Below are 17,896 nucleotides of genomic sequence, written 5' to 3' on the forward strand. Positions count from 1 at the left end.
TTGTGTGTATATGTGTGCATGGCTAAGGTCTTTGCCCGTATCTGTCCTGGTATGAGTTGAATATTCCTGTGTGCGTTTACATGTGCAGGTTATCAGCGCACATGTACTTATGAACATGGAAGGCAGGCTTTCGGACCAGTTAAGAGTGTGGCTTCTAGAAGCCAAATGCCTGAGTTCAAATCCCAAGTCAACCACTAACTGGCTCACAGATCGTCCTTGAATTTACTCAACTTTATGCCTCAGTTTCCCCATTTTTAAAAGGGGGCTAATAATAAGAGCTATTTCAGCTTAAAATATTTAGAAATGTAAAGTGCTTAGAGCAATGCTTTAGTACCACATGTCCTGTGGGTGTGGGGCCGTGTGTCTCTAGGTGTGTTTGAGGGTCTGGGTACACACATCTACATCTGCCACTGTGTCTGTTTGCACAGCATGGCCTGGCTGATGACAGCCTATGACGAATGAGGTAAGGTACCTGAGTGACCATAGGACCAGACTGTTGAGAGCTCTGACTTCTTATAAACACTAGGGAAAAGCCCCTTCCAAGGGCCTACCCTGCAGGGGGCGTCTCCCAGGGGCAGGTTCAGAAATGGAGGAGGGCTCCTCTCTCCTGTGGCTGCAGAATGCAGTTGCCCGACCGAGCGCATCCATGCCACGCCCTCCATCTCCCTCTGTCCCTAACAGACAATCCCCACCGGGCAGCCTTCAAGGTGGTAGCTCACCAGACCCCACCAAAGGGCATCCGCGTAGGTCTCAAACTCCTCTTTCATCTCTTCTCCTTGGGCATCCACTTCCGGCACATCTTTCTCAACCAGGTAGACGAGAAATGAAGAAAGGATGAGCGTCAGGAACCCGATGTACCAGGCGGTGATGAGCTCCTGGGAGAGCAAGCAGAGACAGGGAAGGGGTCACTGAGTGGAGGCTGGGTGGAGGTTGGAAGCAGACACACTGGAGCTGGAGTCCAGGTTGCCCAGCTCTGTGACATGGGCGAGTTACTTACTTTCTCTGATCCTCCTCTCCCATCGTTGTAAAATAGGATCAGTAATATGGTCATCATGTTCATCATTAACAGAACAAGTGTATAGCTCTAGGAGGAGAGGAAGGTTTCTGTGATCTCTATATCACAGCTCAAGGGTCTTCCCCTGGAGGCAAGAAGGCAGGAGAGACTGGCCACTGCCTCTGAGACAAGGCTCGGGACTCAGGAGAGCCTATCCTACACAGGACTGGGCAGGGCAAGGACAAAGCTCATTTCTACTGGGACAGCGATGGACAGCCATGGGGAGCTAGCCTGGCAGAGTGGATGGAGCTGTGGACAGGGACGCAGCCCTGCCACTAACTGACTGTGTGACTCTGGGACCCCTCCTCCCCAGCCTCAGTTTCTTCTTTTTTTTTTTTTTTTTTTTTTTTGCGGTAGGAGGGCCTCTCACTGCTGTGGCCTCTCCCGTAGCGGAGCACAGGCTCCGGACGTGCAGGCTCAGCAGCCATGGCTCACGGGCCCAGCCGCTCCGCGGCATGTGGGATCCTCCCAGACCGGGGCACGAACCCGTGTCCCCTGCATCGGCAGGCGGACTCTCAACCACTGCGCCACCAGGGAAGCCCAGTTTCTTCATTTTTATTTTTTAATTTTTATTATTTTTTTTTCATTTTTAAAATGAAGGGACTGGACCAGAGAGTTCCAGAAAGTGCCACAGACACTTCAAATGCAGATAGGTGTTTTTTTATGTGACGTGGTCACCTACTGATTTAGACCATATTACACATTAGCACAGATTACACTAAAATCTATTATTTCGTGGATATTACCGCACGATAGCCTAGGACATGTACGTAAACAGGAGAAAGCTGATTTAAAGGAAGACATTGAGGCATAGTAAGGATGGTGCAGAGATATGGCAAAGATGGGCAAACCACTGAGGTTTCAAACATCCTGACCATGACAGTCCCTGAGGTGCTTTCTACGCCTTTCGTTCTATTCCAGTTCCAAGGGTTACTGTGGTTACTGTGGTAGGTTGGGCAGAAGAAAGTCAAAGTCATGGGCGAACACAGCCTGGAGATTAGGCCCGTCATTCCTGCTGAGTCATCACAGAGAATGAAGCTGTTCATATCGATAGAGTTCATCTACTTGACCATCTGCGGCCAGCCAGCTGGCTTTAGGGGTGAATCGCGTCTCGCTGACAGGGCTGCTTTCTGCCTGCTTCTGTGCCTCTGTTCACCTTGGTCCTCTGTCCTCCCCCATGGGACCAACCAGAGAGCACTGAGTCATCTCCAGACTCACGTCACCTCCACTATGAGAGCTTTCTGGATGTTTGCTCCCCCAGCTAGAGCTAGGGTTCATTTCTAGCTTTCTTTCAGTTCCTTCACTATTTTCTAAACAAACTTTAAATCTCTAACACTGTCTTATGCTCATTTGCTTAGAGGCCTGACCTTCCCCACAGCATCACGTGCACAGTGCACTTGTGTGACTTTACAGCAGAGAGGTTAGCTGAGATGCTGCAGGCAATCCAGCCAGCCCTTCCCCTCCATGAGTGTCTGCCCCGCTGGGGGCTCGAGAAGGAAAAGATGAATTGGATCGTCCTTCCCCAGTGGCTGTATGAGCATGACCCTCTTGCTCTGTTAAGTGTGATTCTAGCATACCTAAGCTTTTTCATACCCTCTGGCCCCCAAATGCAAGTCAGAAGTTTCATCTGGTGCTTAAGCAGAGAAACAGCTGTCCATGTGCACACAGAAGCACTGGCTGTGTGGGATTAAGAGCTGGTATAAAGGTCCTCACTGGGGAGTGAAATGTGTCCCCACTCTGTGCCTTGCAGTCATCTCAAAGGCTAGTCAAGGTAATTCTACCTGGAGGCAATTTTTGCCAGCAGTTCTGTGGCAGAACACACGCCTGAGCCCCCCTGCAGTCAGGTGCAGGCTGAGGGCCTGGGGTCCAGCCAACGTGGAGGGGTGATGGGAGCTACTTCCTGCCTTAAGTTCGTTCTAGAGGATGCTCTGGGCTCCCCTTCCCTTGACTTGGTGGCTCAAGGCTCATTTCCAAGACAGATGAGGACCACCCTGCCCACATGAGACACTGTGTGAGTGAGAAGACACCTACATCTTTTGTGCTAAGTCACAGAGACTCCAGGACTTATTTGTTCTGGAAGCAGAGCCCGGCCGATCCTAACTTTGGTAAGAGCGTTAACTTTAAAGTCTAACCCTGTGTAACCCTGTATGGGCCCGTCACTCTTCATCTCTGAGTCTCCAGGGGAGTCAAGCATGGAACTTGGCCCAGAGAACACGTTTTCTGAATGAATGAATGAAGAAATGAATTGGTAAGTGCCTATTCACCAGGCTCAGAGAAGGAGCTGGTCTAAGCTCCTGCAGTTAGTAAATGCTGGACTCAAATCCAGGTAAGTGCTTACCTCCTGAACACACTGCCTGCCCCGGAAGTGAAGGCCAGCCCTATAACCGCTCTGCAGCTACGGCACAGGGAAAGGCTGAAGGCTCGTCTAGTGGGACTGCTGCGGGGAAGGATGGGATACAGAGCTTGCCAAGCAGCTGTTTTGTCTGCCTGCGGTCTCCTACCACACACTTGAAGTTCTGCCTGCCTGGCATCAGTTGTCTTGAAGTTCTGCCCGCCTGGCATCAGTTGTGGGGTCTGGCAGTGTCGTGGACCATCTTTTCCCAGGAATCACATAGCAAACATCCAACTGTCACCTATTCTAATCTGAAGGAACCCAGGACAAGGACTGTAACCAGCCATTTTTAGCCCTGATTTTTCCACTGGAGCTGTGAATCAGTTCAGCTCCACGGAGACAAGTTTAGGTATTGCTGACAAGTCCTCTGATAAAAGACAAAATAGAAGGTCGGGTGACGAAAGAACTCTGAAAAGAAAGCCCTGACCCTTCCCGAGCCTGTGGCCAGAAGTGGCACAGATGGGGAATAAAACATGTATGGCAAGAAACTGCATCCTCCAGTGAGAGACTCTGGGTGTTTTAAACTTGTATTTCATTTTCTTTATGTATTTACTTGTATGTTCATGAAGAAGTGCATGTTTGAAATAATCCATGCTACCAGGAATGAGCACTTATTATTCACCAGGCACTTACATGTACCTTTGCTTATGTGAGCTGCTGGAAGGATTCACATTTTAACCACGGGGGAAGCTCGTATAAAGACAGAGCAATGTTCTTAAAGCCTTACGGCTGGAAGGCGGCAGAGCTGAAATTTGCCCTGAGCTGCTGTCTGACTCCTGAGCTCCTGTATTCTACGATGACATGCCGGCATATCTGGGTGTGCACTGAGCTGGAAGAACCCAGGAGTTAGCTGTGTGGAGGCGTTCTGGGGTTGCCAAGTGGGGATGGCATGGTGCTGTTCACACATATAAGGGAAACTCTGAGCTCTCCAATGGCAACTTGCCCCAGGATCACTGCCTTTGGTGCAGTTCCCCAGAAGCAGAGCCTGAGACAGAAACTTAGGTGCATGTGATGATTGAGGGAGGGTCTCGGGAGAGAGGGAGTGAAAGAAACCAGACAGGGCAGGAGAAAGAGCTCAGCAAGGATGGGTTCTCTGCTGGAGCCTCCTTCACCCTGATCCCACGGGGAGCTCTGGAGTGTGAACTGCACCATAGGGCTGGTCCCAACGCAAGAAATGTAATTGTGTCAGTTAGTCACTGGCTGTGTGCTTCCCTGATGTGGGGGAAGGAAGATGAGAACAATATAAGCTCCTGGGCAAGGCAGCGCTCCTGGATGTCTCCAGAGAAGGGGACAGCTGGGAATATGAGCAGCTAACTCTCATAGCAGCTGAGGGCTGAGCACATCCTCCCGGTAAAGGTAGCCTGGCCAGGGCACCAACCGTGCACATTGTACCCACCAAGCCTGGCACAAGAAGATGCTTTTGTAGTGACAAAGGTAGCTTTGGCTTTATCCCCTGAAGAACACCCATCCCAGGGCTCCTTCACTCCGATTTCTCCTGAACTGGCCTCGGAGTGCGAGGTTTTTCCTGCCACTCAGAGTTTTTTCCTTCATTTCTCCAGGGTCCAGCTGAGGCAGGGATGTTAACACAAAGTGCTACCAAAGGTTTGGGCTAACCATAGGAAAGAAACACAGGGAGCATGACAGAGACAGCTCCAGACACGCTGGATTCTGCCTGCCTGGGTTTCCACACCTGCTCAAGCACGTGGGACTCTGGGAGAGATCAGGCCCAGTCCCACTCATCCTAGCTTCTCATCTCCCTTGGAGAGGCAAGAGCCACCACGACCAGCAGCAAATCGCTGAACACAGGCTCTGAAGCCAGACGGCCTGGGTCTGTGATGGTGGGCAGCTCACTTCGTCTTTCCAGATCTGCTTCTTTAGCACTGAAATGGGGTGAGAACAGTGCCTGACCCCTGGGGCGAGCTCATCTGTATCAAACACTAAGTTCTAGGCACCATGCTTCTGGCTACATAATAAAAATAGCAACTGAACCACATCAATGAACTGGGTGTATTCTAAGTGCTTTTCACCCTGAGGTGAACGCATTATCATTTCCATTTTATAAATGGCAGGAAAGAAGACCCAGAGGGGTTACAGGAAATCTCCAAAGTCACATCAATAGAGTCTGGATTCAAACCAGTCTGTCGATTCCAGAACCCTTCCCTCCCATCCCATGCTGGTTTGCATTAGCTCATTTCATCCTCTCAACAATCCAGAGGTACAGGCATTATCATCCCTGCTTTAGGAATGAGGAAAAACTGAGGTCAAAGAGGGTTGAGTGGGGCTTCCCTGGTGGCGCAGTGGTTGAGAGTCCACCTGCCGATGCAGGGGACACGGGTTCGTGCCCCGGTCTGGAAGGATCCCACATGCCGCGGAGCGGCTGGGCCTATGAGCCATGGCCGCTGAGCCTGCGCGTCCGGAGCCTGTGCTCCACATTGGGAGAGGCCACAACAGAGGCCCGTGTACCGCACAAAAAAAAAAAAAAAAAAAAAAAGAGTGTTGAGTGACTTGGCCAAAGTTGTTTGCATTTGCTAGGGCTGAGACCTGAGCCCAGGTCTACCTGCTTCTGCTGGCTGCAGCACACCTGTGTGTGCTTCTCCTTCCTGCTGCTGCTCCTCCCCCCATCTTTATCATCATCATCATCATCAGTGGACAGGACAACCACCCTCTGGGGATGCTGTCAGGGAGGAGATGCCACGGATGGGCCTAGGTGGGCAGGAAGCCAGCGCGGTCTGTCCCCTTCGCAGCGACACTTACTTTGCTGTGGGCGCAGATGGCCGAGCCCAGGAGCTTCCAGGTGCCGCCCCTCCGATCCATGCGAAGCATCCGCAGTATCTGCAGGAAGCGCAAGCTCCGCAGGGACGTGGCCAGGACATTGCCCTGGTTTCCCACGGCAACCACCGGCACAGAAGCGATCAGCACGAAGATGTCTGGAGGGTGGCAGGGGAGAGGGGAAAAGAGGTCAGGCCAAGGCACGGGGGCCGTCGCACGCAGTCGGTGGCGGACGAACACGCGCTAAACGCTGCTGTGTTAAATCGTGACATGGACCGCACATGACTCATGTTCTCCTGTGACAGGTGAGGAAACAGGAGCTCTGAGTGTGAATGCCCTCCTAGGGCCACGCGGCCGGATGTGGCCGACTTGGGATTGGAGGCAGGAGGCCTGCTGGACTCCAACGCTCACTCTAAATCCTAGGGAAGTGATGCTCCAAGGCCCTCCAGGGGTGGCACTCGGGGGTCCCTCTCTGGCCGAGAAGGGATCTGGGTTGCCCAGGTGGTGGAGGTGAAGCCTGAAGCTCAGATGCTGCTTTACTGTGGGTTTCCCCTGCAAACAGCCCCTGAGACAGGGTCGAGGCTGTGGGTGATTTAATGAGAAATGATCTCAGGAAGCAGAAGTGAGGGGAGAGGCGGGCAGGGCAAAGGCCAGTGCAAGGGGTGTTGTCAAGGCCGCTGCTGGAGCCTCTGAGCTGTAGGCAGAACACCTCCCACTGTTGTCCCTCTGAAAGATGGGAGCTGGGCCATCTGTCCACCAGATCCTGTTCCCTGCTGGCTGAGGGGGTCGTAACGTCCCCACACTCGCGAGCTCCACTGCCTGTGACCTCCCTCAGCTTCAGAGAAGGCCCTGGGGTAGACTGTGGGAAAACATGGGGCCCACCCCAGAAGTGGGATGCTGCTGTCAGGAGGTGACCTAGAAACGTCTACCAGAGCTGTGACTGGAAGCAGAGGCCGAGGGGATGGGGCACTTCTGAAAGGGCCAAGCTGGCTCCTGAAGTTAAATGGCTGAGGATGGAAGAAAGAGGGCCCTGGTCTCTTCCTTATTCCCTTCAATGCCCTCCCCCCAGCTCCCGGATCTGTTATCTCCCCACTGTACTGCAGGGGGCTAAGCAAGTAAAAAGGATCCCATGATCAAGTAAATCTGAAAAAAATTCAATTAAACAGGTTTTGCTACTGGAGGACTTCTCAGAGCCCTTAATATGCTAATATGCCCTGTGGCTCTCAATTTTACCAATGAAGTCCAGCCTTTCTCAAAAGATTTTGACCTGTCTGAACTGTTTTTGCTTGTTTGTTTTGGTTTTGTTTTTTTTTTTTGCAAGAGCATCAGGATTCCAAGGAACACATTGTAGGAATGTTTATCCACTGGGCAAAGTCCAAACTTCTGAAAATCCTCTGTGATCCGGCCCTTGGGAACCTTCTAGAAGCATGTATAGTTTGCTGAGCCCACAGTGTCCTCTCACACCTCTACATCTTTGTTTGTGCTGCCACCCAGCTTGGATTAGGCTCCTTGATCTACACCAGGTACGTCTGCCAAAAAAGCTGGCACCCCTTCCACCACGTCAAAGTATCTCCCAGGTGTGCCTACGCTTTGGGAAAAAGTAGGGCTCAGACACCTGGATACCAATATGTCTATATCCTTGGCCAGGCTTCTCAGTCTATCTGTGCAAAGATACCCATTTATCACATTTGTGAAAGAGAAGACAAAACCTAGGTGTAGGGTAAATGTGACTTAAGTCTATGACACTCTGACAGGACAGCAAATTCTGGCCCAGAGGGACCCATCCACACCCAAAATGGCAGGGTTTGAGGCTGCTTTGAGTAAGGAGGCCATGATATGTGTGGACGTGATAACCAGCCTCTTGTCAGACACACAGAGAAAAGCAACATTTCCCACAGGGGCCACGTTATGGGAGAAGTTGAGAGGAGTAGAACAGAAAATGCAGCAACATCAGGAAAGAAGCCAGCAGGGATGGTGGATGCTGAGGCCCAGCCTCGTCTCTCCAGGAAGGCCGGCAGGGGAACGTGATCTGGAGCTCCGGTACAATCCTGGAATAGTGGAAACAGTTCCATGGGGAACGCCCCTGTTCTGGAGGGGCCCGGGCTCCATATGCTATGACATCCTCTAACTTGGCAGGAACCTCTGAATTTGGGCACCGTCGATCACAAAGTCATCTCCCTCACCCCCTGCCAACACACACACACACACACACACACACACACACACACACACACACTCTGGATAGGTCACCCCAAAAAGAAGTCAGCTTAAGACTTGAAAGAAAGACAGGAAAGAGGAAGGGGAGGAGAGTTGGGGGCTGCCATGGACTGAATGTTTGGGTTCTTTCAAATTCATATGTTGAGTCCTAACCTCCCGTGTAATGGCATTGGGAGGTGGGGCCTTTGGGAGGTGATTAGGTCATGAGGGTGGATCCCCCATGCATGACATTAGTACCCTTATGAAAGAGACCCCAGCATGCTCCCTCACCCCTTCCATCATGTGAGGACACAGCAAGAAGACAGCTGTCTAGCAACTAGGAAGTGGACTCTCACCAGAACCCGGCCATGCTGGCACCCCAATCTCAGAGGTCCAGCCTCCAGAACTGTGAGAAATAAATTTCTGTTGTTTATAAGCTACCCTGTCTGTGGTATACTGTTACAGCAGCTGTAAAGGACTAAGACACGGTAGAGAGACATGGAAAGAGGACAAAGGAAGAGAGAAGAAAAATGTGAAAAAAAACCAATAACTACAAAGTGCTCCAAAATTGCACGTGTGCACGCGTGCGTACACACACCCACCCTCCTTGCATTCAAAATTCTAAGCAATAAACAAAATCCTCAGATTTCCAACCTCAGCAGCAAATGGGAAGAAGGAAGAGAGGCTTCAGCCGACAGTGAGGGTGGTACCTGTCCTTTGTGTGAGGCAACCTGCAAACGCGGCAACACAGCCCCAGGAGGCACAGAGAGAACTTGGCACCTAGGACAGAGGAGGGGTCCAGCTCTTCCTCCCTGGCTGGGTCATTTGTACCCACAGGGCTGTGTCCAGTCACGGCAGGTCACTTTTTAAAAGGGGAGTGAGGAATAAACAGCAGCTCAGAGGAGACGGTCTATGATGCTAAGAAGATGGGTTATAAGATGGAGTTGAAGCCGCTAAGCACATTCCTCCCAATGAAAGGAGACTGCTGGAGTGGAGAGGAGGAATAGGATGGCTGAACTCAAATATCTGAAGAGAGTCAGAGGAGTTAAGATGGAATGAATACCCTCGAGAGATGGTGAGCGCCCCGTGACTGGAGGTATGTAAGTAGAGTCTGGGAGACCACTTAAGGGCTGCTGCAAAGGGGGCTGGAGCATCAGACAGGAGGGCATCTTCAACCAAACGCTTTTGAAGGTCCCTTCCAGCCCTGACATTCTATGATCCTCTGACTTTAACCATCCCTAGGAAGTCGAAGCTCCAAGACTCCTAACCATCACTGCAGGTAGATTACGTCCTGTATGATTTTAGTAGGATCTTCAGATGGGAACATGGTGGGGTGCACCAATAGGTGTGTGGGAGAGTTTCCACCTTCTTTGCTATCAAAATGCCTACACCTGGATGGAGGGGTCTCCATGACACCTCCCCAAAGCAAGGTGGGTCAGGACACAGCATTATGGTGGCGAGGGGGTCACAGGTGCTAGATTCTTCCCGACTGGGTGTTAGAATGGAAGAATTACCTCTGCGGCCCTACAGAGGTCATTCTCAACCAGCAATGGTGTCACGCCTCCCATCCCCACCATGGCCAGTCTGGAACAGCACGGGCAATTTTGGCTGTCACAGTGACTGGGGTGCTACTAGTCCAGGGACTGGAGCTGCTTCACATCCTGCAATGAGCTGTGGCTCCTTCACGATCCAAATGCTGAGAGTGTCCCCCACCAGCCTTAAGAATTCCTGCCCTGCGGACTCATCATAAAGAGAAGCCACGGGGGGCAGGAATTCCACCTGCTGGAGGATTGAAGGGAGGGTCAGAGGCGGGGCGGGCCCCCAAGATGCTGCATGGTTTCCCAGAAGAACAGCGTCTGCTTAAAATTGCCTCAGAGAAATAATGCACCAAAAGAAGGGGATGAGGCACCCCCGGGCTCGGGGTCAGGGCTTACCCAACATGCACAAGGGCTTCCTGGCAAACTTCAGTCGTCCCCGCCAGCCTTTGTATCGGCAGCAACACCCAGCAGCCCAGATCCTCAAAGCAAACTCGGCTCCGAAGATGAAAATAGCAAATGTTTCCTGCATTGAAGAACATGTGGAGAGACACATTAACTGGGACCCAGTGGTCCAGAACTAGCGATTTCTGTCCGGAAGTTCTGAAGAGCTGGATTTCTGTTGTTGCTGGTTCGGTGGTAGAGGGGGTAGGACAGGCTGATCACCTCCATTCAGTTTGGGGCAGTTCCTGTCTTACTCTGATGTGCTAACTGTCTCTAATAGTAAGCCATTTTTCTACGTTTTTGTTCTAATGGATCATTAAAAAAAATCCCTTTAATGTACTAAAAGCCCCCAAGAAGTTCAGTTGGGTTGGAAGGAGAGGAATCAATGATATTGCCCAGCCAGTGTCTGGTCCCTGGTATTGCTAATCGTGGCCAATGGTTACTGAGCACAGCTCCTGGGCCAGGCACCATGGGAAGTATTTTATAATATGACCCTCATCTTGTATTTTGAAAAACCAAGGCCAGGCAAGGAGTGGCTGAACAAATGTCTCAAGGCCAAAAGTGGCAAAGAAGGAATCCCAGGCAGGTGATCAGGCTCTGAGCCCGTCAGGACCATGCTATGGCGTCTCCCGGGACAGCGGGTTTGCATCTTCCCTCCTGAGCCTCCTTTGTGGATCAGATGGAGACACCTTTGCCTCCACTGCTTGGTGACCTCCCTGGGGCCCTTGGGGAGTTGCAGCAATCCTCGAAACTTAGTTCCTGGAACTGGATGGCTTCCCAGGAGTCATCTGCTCAGATCTTAGCTTCAGACCTGCTCTGTAGACTGTCAACACCTGCCCTTGGAAGGAACCTGCTGATTCCGGCACCACGGACATGTGCTTAGCTCAGTGGGAGGCAAAGGTTCTGCTATTTCGTAAACCCTGATTGGGGGCTGGCATCCCTTCCCTGTGCAGAGGGTGGGGCCTCACCCTAGAGAGGTGGGCTAATCCTAATCCAGGAAGTTGTGGTCATTCAAAAGGCCAGCTGGCCTGTGCTGTCCAGGGCTGCAGAAGGAGCCAGCCCTTCCTGGGAGCCTCCTCCTGGCCGGGTGTGGAGGCTGCAACCAGCCTATCAGCGTGTGCCCCTCACCGTACATTGCTACATATTTTAGGTGAGGATGGGAGGAGACTGAGTCGGGGTGTTAGGTAACTTGCCCGAGAATTCTAACTGCACGCTCTCTCTGTTACACCACGGGATACAGACTGGAGAGTAAAAACAGGCAGAGGCCCAGAAGGGAGGTCCTGGAGTGCTCATGCAGAAATGGGATTTGTTGCTTGGCCTTGAAGGAAGAGATCCTCAGGGTTTAGGGAGGAAAAGCAGAGGAGGGGTTGGGACGAAACATGCCTTTGTGTTACTGTCAGAGAGTTGGGAAGCTGTATTTTATCATTTAACCAGTGAATATCAGTGTTTGCTTTGACCTTGTTTATGTCCCCTTATCTCTAAGCTGGAATAACACAGGCCAGCCATTCCCTGCTCCACCTGTGCCTCCAGCAGACCTCATCAACTGATCCACCAATGCTTTCTCCTGGGCCTGGACTTGGCCAGATACTCCAGGAAACCAAAACTGGTTGGGCAGAATTGCACCCAAGGGCCTCCGTGTCTTCATCGTTGGCGGTCCCACCAGAGCATCCACCCCTGCAGCACAGCAGCACGGTGCACGCGCCATCTCACCAGCAGCAGAAGCCAGTCTCCGGAAACAGTCTCGTACTCCCTGAAGGTGGTCAGGACGGCCAGAATCAAGCACCCAAGGACAATCAGGAACCTAGAGGGGAAGGAAGAAGGAAACTAAGGAAGTGTCTAGTCTTGGATTGTGCGGAGGCAAGACTGGGAAGGTGTCAGACAGGATGAAGCTACAGCATCCGTTAGACATAGGTGTGTGCTTTATCCGTTACCCCGTTTAACCTCAAAACACACCTGAAAGGCAGGTAGGACTGACTGCTCCAGTTAAAGAAAACAGGGCTGGGAGAGGTGAAGCAATGTGCATAACTTTTACTTTACCAGCTAGTTAGTGGAAACAGTGAGAATTTGAATTAGATCTTCGGGTCCCAGCCCTGGAGGGCTGCAGATGCCTTGAAAACCCAAAGTTACCGCAAGCTTTGGTAAATCAACAGGATTATGAATATGTTAATAATGTGTCCTGCACGTATAGGTCTATGTTTTTCAAATATATGAAAACATTCTTAGAATAAAGACAAATTCATCCAACGATTGATAAATTCGGTGATGGCATCTGTCACCATATCTTCATATTATTATTATTATTTTATTTATTTATTTATTTGGCGGTACGCGGGCCTCTCACTGTTGTGGCCTCTCCCGTTGCGGAGCACGGGCTCCGGACGTGCAGGCTCAGCGGCCATGGCTCACGGGCCCAGCCGCTCCGCGACATATGGGATCCTCCCGGACCGGGGCACGAACCCGTGTCCCCTGCATCGGCAGGCGGACTCTCAACCACTGCGCCACCAGGGAAGCCCGAATCTGCGTACTCTTCATCCCAAATCTTCTCAGGTGATGATGACGATGAGGATGATGACAGTGACAACTGTAACAACGCCAACACCCACCACCACTCTTCAGGGAGCAGTTGCTACATCTATCAGCTCATTTATCCTCACAATCGCCTCCCAAGGTATATAAGATCATTCCCATTTTAGCAATGAAGAAATTCATCAGAAGGAATCATTACCATCAGGACAACTGTGTTGTCAGTAAAAAGACCATACGGTTTGGAGTCCAAAGATATGGACTAGAAAGAGGCTCTGGTATGTGATCTTGAGAAGCTCACGGATTCTGGCAACCCCAGTGATCACATCCATAGAACGAGAATAACGAACCTGCCTAGAGAGCACAGTTATTGCGAGGACCACAGGAGATAATGGATGGAGAGTCATTCGCTCCACTGTTTAAGATCAAGCAAATGATGCCTGGTGCTCGCCCAGACACACACGCATCACTGGCTGGACAGGCTCTGGGAAACGTGCTCTTAGACGATTCTACAAATCCATACTCTTGTTCTCTCAAGACTTGACTTTGTTCATTCAAAGGCTCTGGAGATAAGATCAAGATTAGAATCCTCTTCCTCCTCTCATGCTGTGTCATCTTAGGCAAGTTACACAACCTCTATGCATCCTGATTTTCTCATATGTAAAATGAATCCAAGAAAAGTGCTAGTGTTCTCAATTTTTCAATGATATAATCCATGTCATGGGCTTAGAAGAATGCCGGACAGATACTTAGCCTTCATTAAATGTTAGCTATTATTTTGTTGTGATTTAATATCAATGCCTCTTCTGTCCTAGGCAGAGAGGTGGCTTTAAGGGTGCAAACATGAATAAAACCTAGCCGTCATTTCTCCTAGTCCAGTGGGGGAAACAGAGCACAAATAATCACACAAGAGTGTGGTTGAGGTTATGATCTGAGTGTCCACCACATGCTTTGGGAATACAACACTGGAAGCATCCCAGAGGCTGTGGCCAAAGGGTTGGAAAGATATCTGAGGCTTAGCTAGGGTTGACCATATGTTTCAGTTTATCCAGGTCATTGCCCATTTTATGTGTTGACCTGGAGTATGGACCCTTAGGCATTGTGGACACAAAACCCCATTCAATCTTCTCCTTTAGCAAGGGGTGTGAGCCTTCTATGACCTGGCTTTGCCCTCCTCACAGCCTCATCTCTTCCTGCTCTCCCACTCCCAGGCGGACCCTACTGAATCACAGCACTTCCTCAGATTCTCTTACCCTACTGGTGTCTGTCTAGACTCTCCCCTTCCCTGCCCACTCCCCACACAGGCCTTTTCGTCTTCCTGCTGATACCTTGACAGTGCCGGTCATGGCTTTGCCTCCAGAGCCTCCCAGCTGCTGCCTGCAGGTTTCCTCATGTGATCCCTCCCTCAGGATCACAGAGCACCCTAAGGCATTTCTATTCCAGTACTGATCCTAACCCATTATCATTTTGTAATCCTTTGCATGCATTGTGTCATAAATAAAGCACACTATCTTAACACCCAACTTGAGAATTCATCCTAGGGCAGGAACTGCCTTTGCCTAGTGAAACATTTTACTGATCCAGTTGAGGTGGAAGTTGCAACCCTAAAGGCACAAGACTGCTAAACCTCTCAGTAAGAAAAAGTAGCCAGAAATAGGAGATGGGGGGTTGGTCTTGAGGGCTGGGAATGACAAAGAGGAGAGGATATGGCTACATGCTGAAGGGGTGTTAGGAAAAAGACTGGCTAAAATTACAAGTTCGTGGTCCTGCAAAGCCAATCATCAACCATGGCCTTATGGAGTGGTTTTGTCTTTACCGGGCACTGAACATGGAGCTAGAGAGCCTGTGGCCTGGGTAGGGAAAGCTTGATGTCCCACAGCGAAACTAATTCAGGAGGAACAAGAGTCCTTAGCCAGATTCTGGGACTCGACCCACACTCCTGTACTTGAAATGTATGTGAATCTTGGGAAGAGTCTACGAGGTGTGTGCATGGTGACCATGCCATAAAGTGACCCCAAACGAGCCATGCCCTTGTATAATCCTCATACTTGAGCGCAGGCTGAACCTTCGACTTGGTTCTAACAAGAGATTATGGTGGAGGTGATGGGATGTCATTCCCTTGATTAGGTTTCATTATGTGGCAAAGGCAATGGGATAGATTCGTCTGTGATTATGTTACTTTAGATAAGACTCCATCTTAGCTGAATGGAGCAAGAATCACCTGCTGGCCTTGAAGTGAGCTGTCATGTTGGGAAAGGTCTGTGAGGGTCACAAGGCCAGAAACTGTGGTGGCTTCTAGGACCTGAAAGCAGCTCTGCATGAAACCTGACAACCAGCATGAAAGTGGGACTTCAGTCCTACAACCACAAGGACCGACAGTCAGGTGAGTTGGAGGACTCCCAAGCTCCAGAAAGGAGTACAGCCCAGCCCACCCCTTGACTGCTGCTTTGTGAGACCCCAAGAGGAGGGCCCAGTTAAGACATGCCCAGGCTCCTAACCCATGGAAACTGTGAGACGATTCACATGTGTTGCTATAAGCCACTAAGTTAGTGGCAATTTGTTATGCAGCAACAGAAAGCTAAGAGTGTGGATGGGAATCTGTACCAAGTGCATCCAGTTTTTATAGAGCCCCACCTCACCCCCCATTCTTCAAATGATGTCTGGGCTGCACTTGTGTGTTTGGTCTATGAGGCTCCACCCCTTGAGGGTGGACTATCTTGCTCCTCTCTGTATCCCAGTGACTATCCCAAAGCCTGGCACTTAGGAAGAACCCATATGTGTTCAGAGAATGGATAAAAACAATTTCAGAGATGAGCAGTTGTCCTGTGGCTGGAATAGAAGGCAAGGGATACAGGATGGGCCTGGAGGGACAAGCCAGAGTAGGGTATGAACAACTTTGTTGGCCAAGTGAGAGTTTGGACTTTATTCTGCAGAAGATCTATATCTACTACATCTGTAGGTAGAGCCATATCCATATCTGTATCATCTTTATTTATTTTTATATCCACATCCATATCATCTTTATCTGTATCTATATCACTGTCAAGATCCACATCCATGTCATCTATATCTGTATCTATATCATCAAAATCCACATCTATATCTGCTAGATCTATAGCCATATCATTGATATCCACATCCATATCATCTTTACCTGTATCTATATCATCATCGAGATCCACATCCATGTCATCTATATCTGTATCTATAGCAACAATATGCACATCTATATCTGCTATATCTATAGCTATATCATCGATATCCACATCCATGTCATCTCTACCTATATCTACATCATCATCAGTATCCACATCCGTATCATCTTTATCTGTATCTATAGCATCATTGATATCCACATCCATGTCATCTATATCTGTATCTATATCATCATTGATATCCACATCCATGTCATCTTTATCTGTATCTATAGCATCATCAAGATCCACATCCATGTCATCTATATCTGTATCTATATCATCAAGATCCACATCCATGTCATCTATATCTGTATCTATATCATCGATATCCACATCCATATCATCTTTATCTGTATCTATAGCATCATCAAGATCCACATCCATGTCATCTATATCTGTATCTATATCATTGATATCCACATCCATATCATCTTTATCTGTATCTATAGCATCATCAAGATCCACATCCATGTCATCTATATCTGTATCTATATCATCAAGATCCACATCCATGTCATCTATATCTGTATCTATATCATCGATATCCACATCCATATCATCTTTATCTGTATCTATAGCATCATCAAGGTCCACATCCATGTCATCTATATCTGTATCTATATCATCAAGATCCACATCCATGTCATCTATATCTGTATCTATATCATCAAAATCCACATCTATATCTGCTAGATCTATAGCCATATCATTGATATCCACATCCATATCATCTTTACCTGTATCTATATCATCATCGAGATCCACATCCATGTCATCTCTACCTATATCTACATCATCATCAGTATCCACATCCGTATCATCTTTATCTGTATCTATATCATCATTGATATCCACATCCATGTCATCTTTATCTGTATCTATAGCATCATCAAGATCCACATCCATGTCATCTATATCTGTATCTATATCATCAAGATCCGCATCCATGTCATCTGTATCTGTATCTATACCATCGATATCCACATCCATGTCATCTCTACCTATATCTACATCATCATCAGTATCCACATCCGTATCATCTTTATCTGTATCTATAGCATCATTGATATCCACATCCATGTCATCTATATCTGTATCTATATCATTGATATCCACATCCATATCATCTTTATCTGTATCTATAGCATCATCAAGATCCACATCCATGTCATCTATATCTGTATCTATATCATCAAGATCCACATCCATGTCATCTGTATCTGTATCTATACCATCGATATCCACATCCATGTCATCTCTACCTATATCTATATCATCATCAGTATCCACACCTGTATCACCCATGTCTAGAAAGACTGCTCTCTGACAGGACAACAGTCAGGAGGCTGTTGTCATGGACTGACCTGCAGAGATGACAGGGGTTCCATGAGACAGAATCCTTCCGAAGTTTCAGAGGGACTTGCGACCACTGGGATGTGTAGGCTGGGCAGGAGGAGCATCTGGAGGCTCACGGGGGTCGGTGGGTGACAGGGTGGACCATGCGGTGTTCTTAGACTTCAAGAGTATGTGCCCCGGGGCCAGGACGACAGCAAAGATAAGCTCCGCTGCGCACCTGCCGTTTGAGGTCCAAGGGGAAATATTCAGCAGGCTGGTCGAAATTCAAGTCTAAAGCTTAGGGGAGAGGTTGGGGCTAGAGACCTAAGTCCTCTTCAGCTCCAATTGTGATTTTAGAGCCAGGTGAGGGGATAACTCATCCTTAACCTGTCACCAAAACGCAGTTTCACTGCGGTTCCCATCTGCAGGGGGCACGCAGAACCGGGCTTCA

General features: G+C 49.3%; 1 protein-coding gene across 1 annotated transcript in view; it reads right to left on the minus strand.

The window, feature by feature from the left end:
• KCNQ3 (potassium voltage-gated channel subfamily Q member 3) overlaps window positions 1-17,896 on the minus strand; it is a gene marked incomplete at its 5' end in the record, with an annotated part of 290,070 nt that overhangs the window by 45,947 nt on the left and 226,227 nt on the right. The window contains 4 exons of the mRNA XM_081258408.1: window positions 720-875; window positions 6,201-6,373; window positions 10,346-10,472; window positions 12,101-12,191. Of these exons, the coding sequence (XP_081114534.1) occupies window positions 720-875; window positions 6,201-6,373; window positions 10,346-10,472; window positions 12,101-12,191 (547 nt within the window). The remainder of the gene's footprint in view (window positions 1-719; window positions 876-6,200; window positions 6,374-10,345; window positions 10,473-12,100; window positions 12,192-17,896) is intronic.

Source organism: Mesoplodon bidens (genome assembly GCF_964165515.1).
Source record: "Mesoplodon bidens genome assembly, chromosome: 16".
In the NCBI taxonomy this organism is placed as follows: domain Eukaryota; kingdom Metazoa; phylum Chordata; class Mammalia; order Artiodactyla; family Ziphiidae; genus Mesoplodon; species Mesoplodon bidens.